Below are 201 nucleotides of genomic sequence, written 5' to 3' on the forward strand. Positions count from 1 at the left end.
CACCAGCGGTTCCAGGTCCTGCAGACCCGCATGCAGACACACAGGTCTTGGTGGCTGAGGTAGCTGAAGACGGCCATCCACACCTCCCTGTGCATGACATGGGCTGCCCCATCGTCCAGGGGCAACGAGTCGGGCGGGGGGCTAATGGGTGGTGGCCGGATCACATGGCGCTCCATCTGGATGCATTTGGGTGGGGACACG

At 63.7% G+C, this 201-nt stretch overlaps 1 protein-coding gene across 1 annotated transcript in view; it reads right to left on the minus strand.

Moving 5' to 3' along the window:
• Positions 1-201, minus strand: part of KDM2B (lysine demethylase 2B) — a 148196-nt gene that overhangs the window by 12254 nt on the left and 135741 nt on the right. Inside the window, exon 20 of the mRNA XM_023516829.1 lies at positions 4-194. Within this exon, the coding sequence (XP_023372597.1) occupies positions 4-194 (191 nt within the window). The remainder of the gene's footprint in view (positions 1-3; positions 195-201) is intronic.

Source organism: Otolemur garnettii, unplaced genomic scaffold (genome assembly GCF_000181295.1).
Source record: "Otolemur garnettii isolate 467f Iridium unplaced genomic scaffold, OtoGar3 scaffold00099, whole genome shotgun sequence".
NCBI classification, from domain to species: domain Eukaryota; kingdom Metazoa; phylum Chordata; class Mammalia; order Primates; family Galagidae; genus Otolemur; species Otolemur garnettii.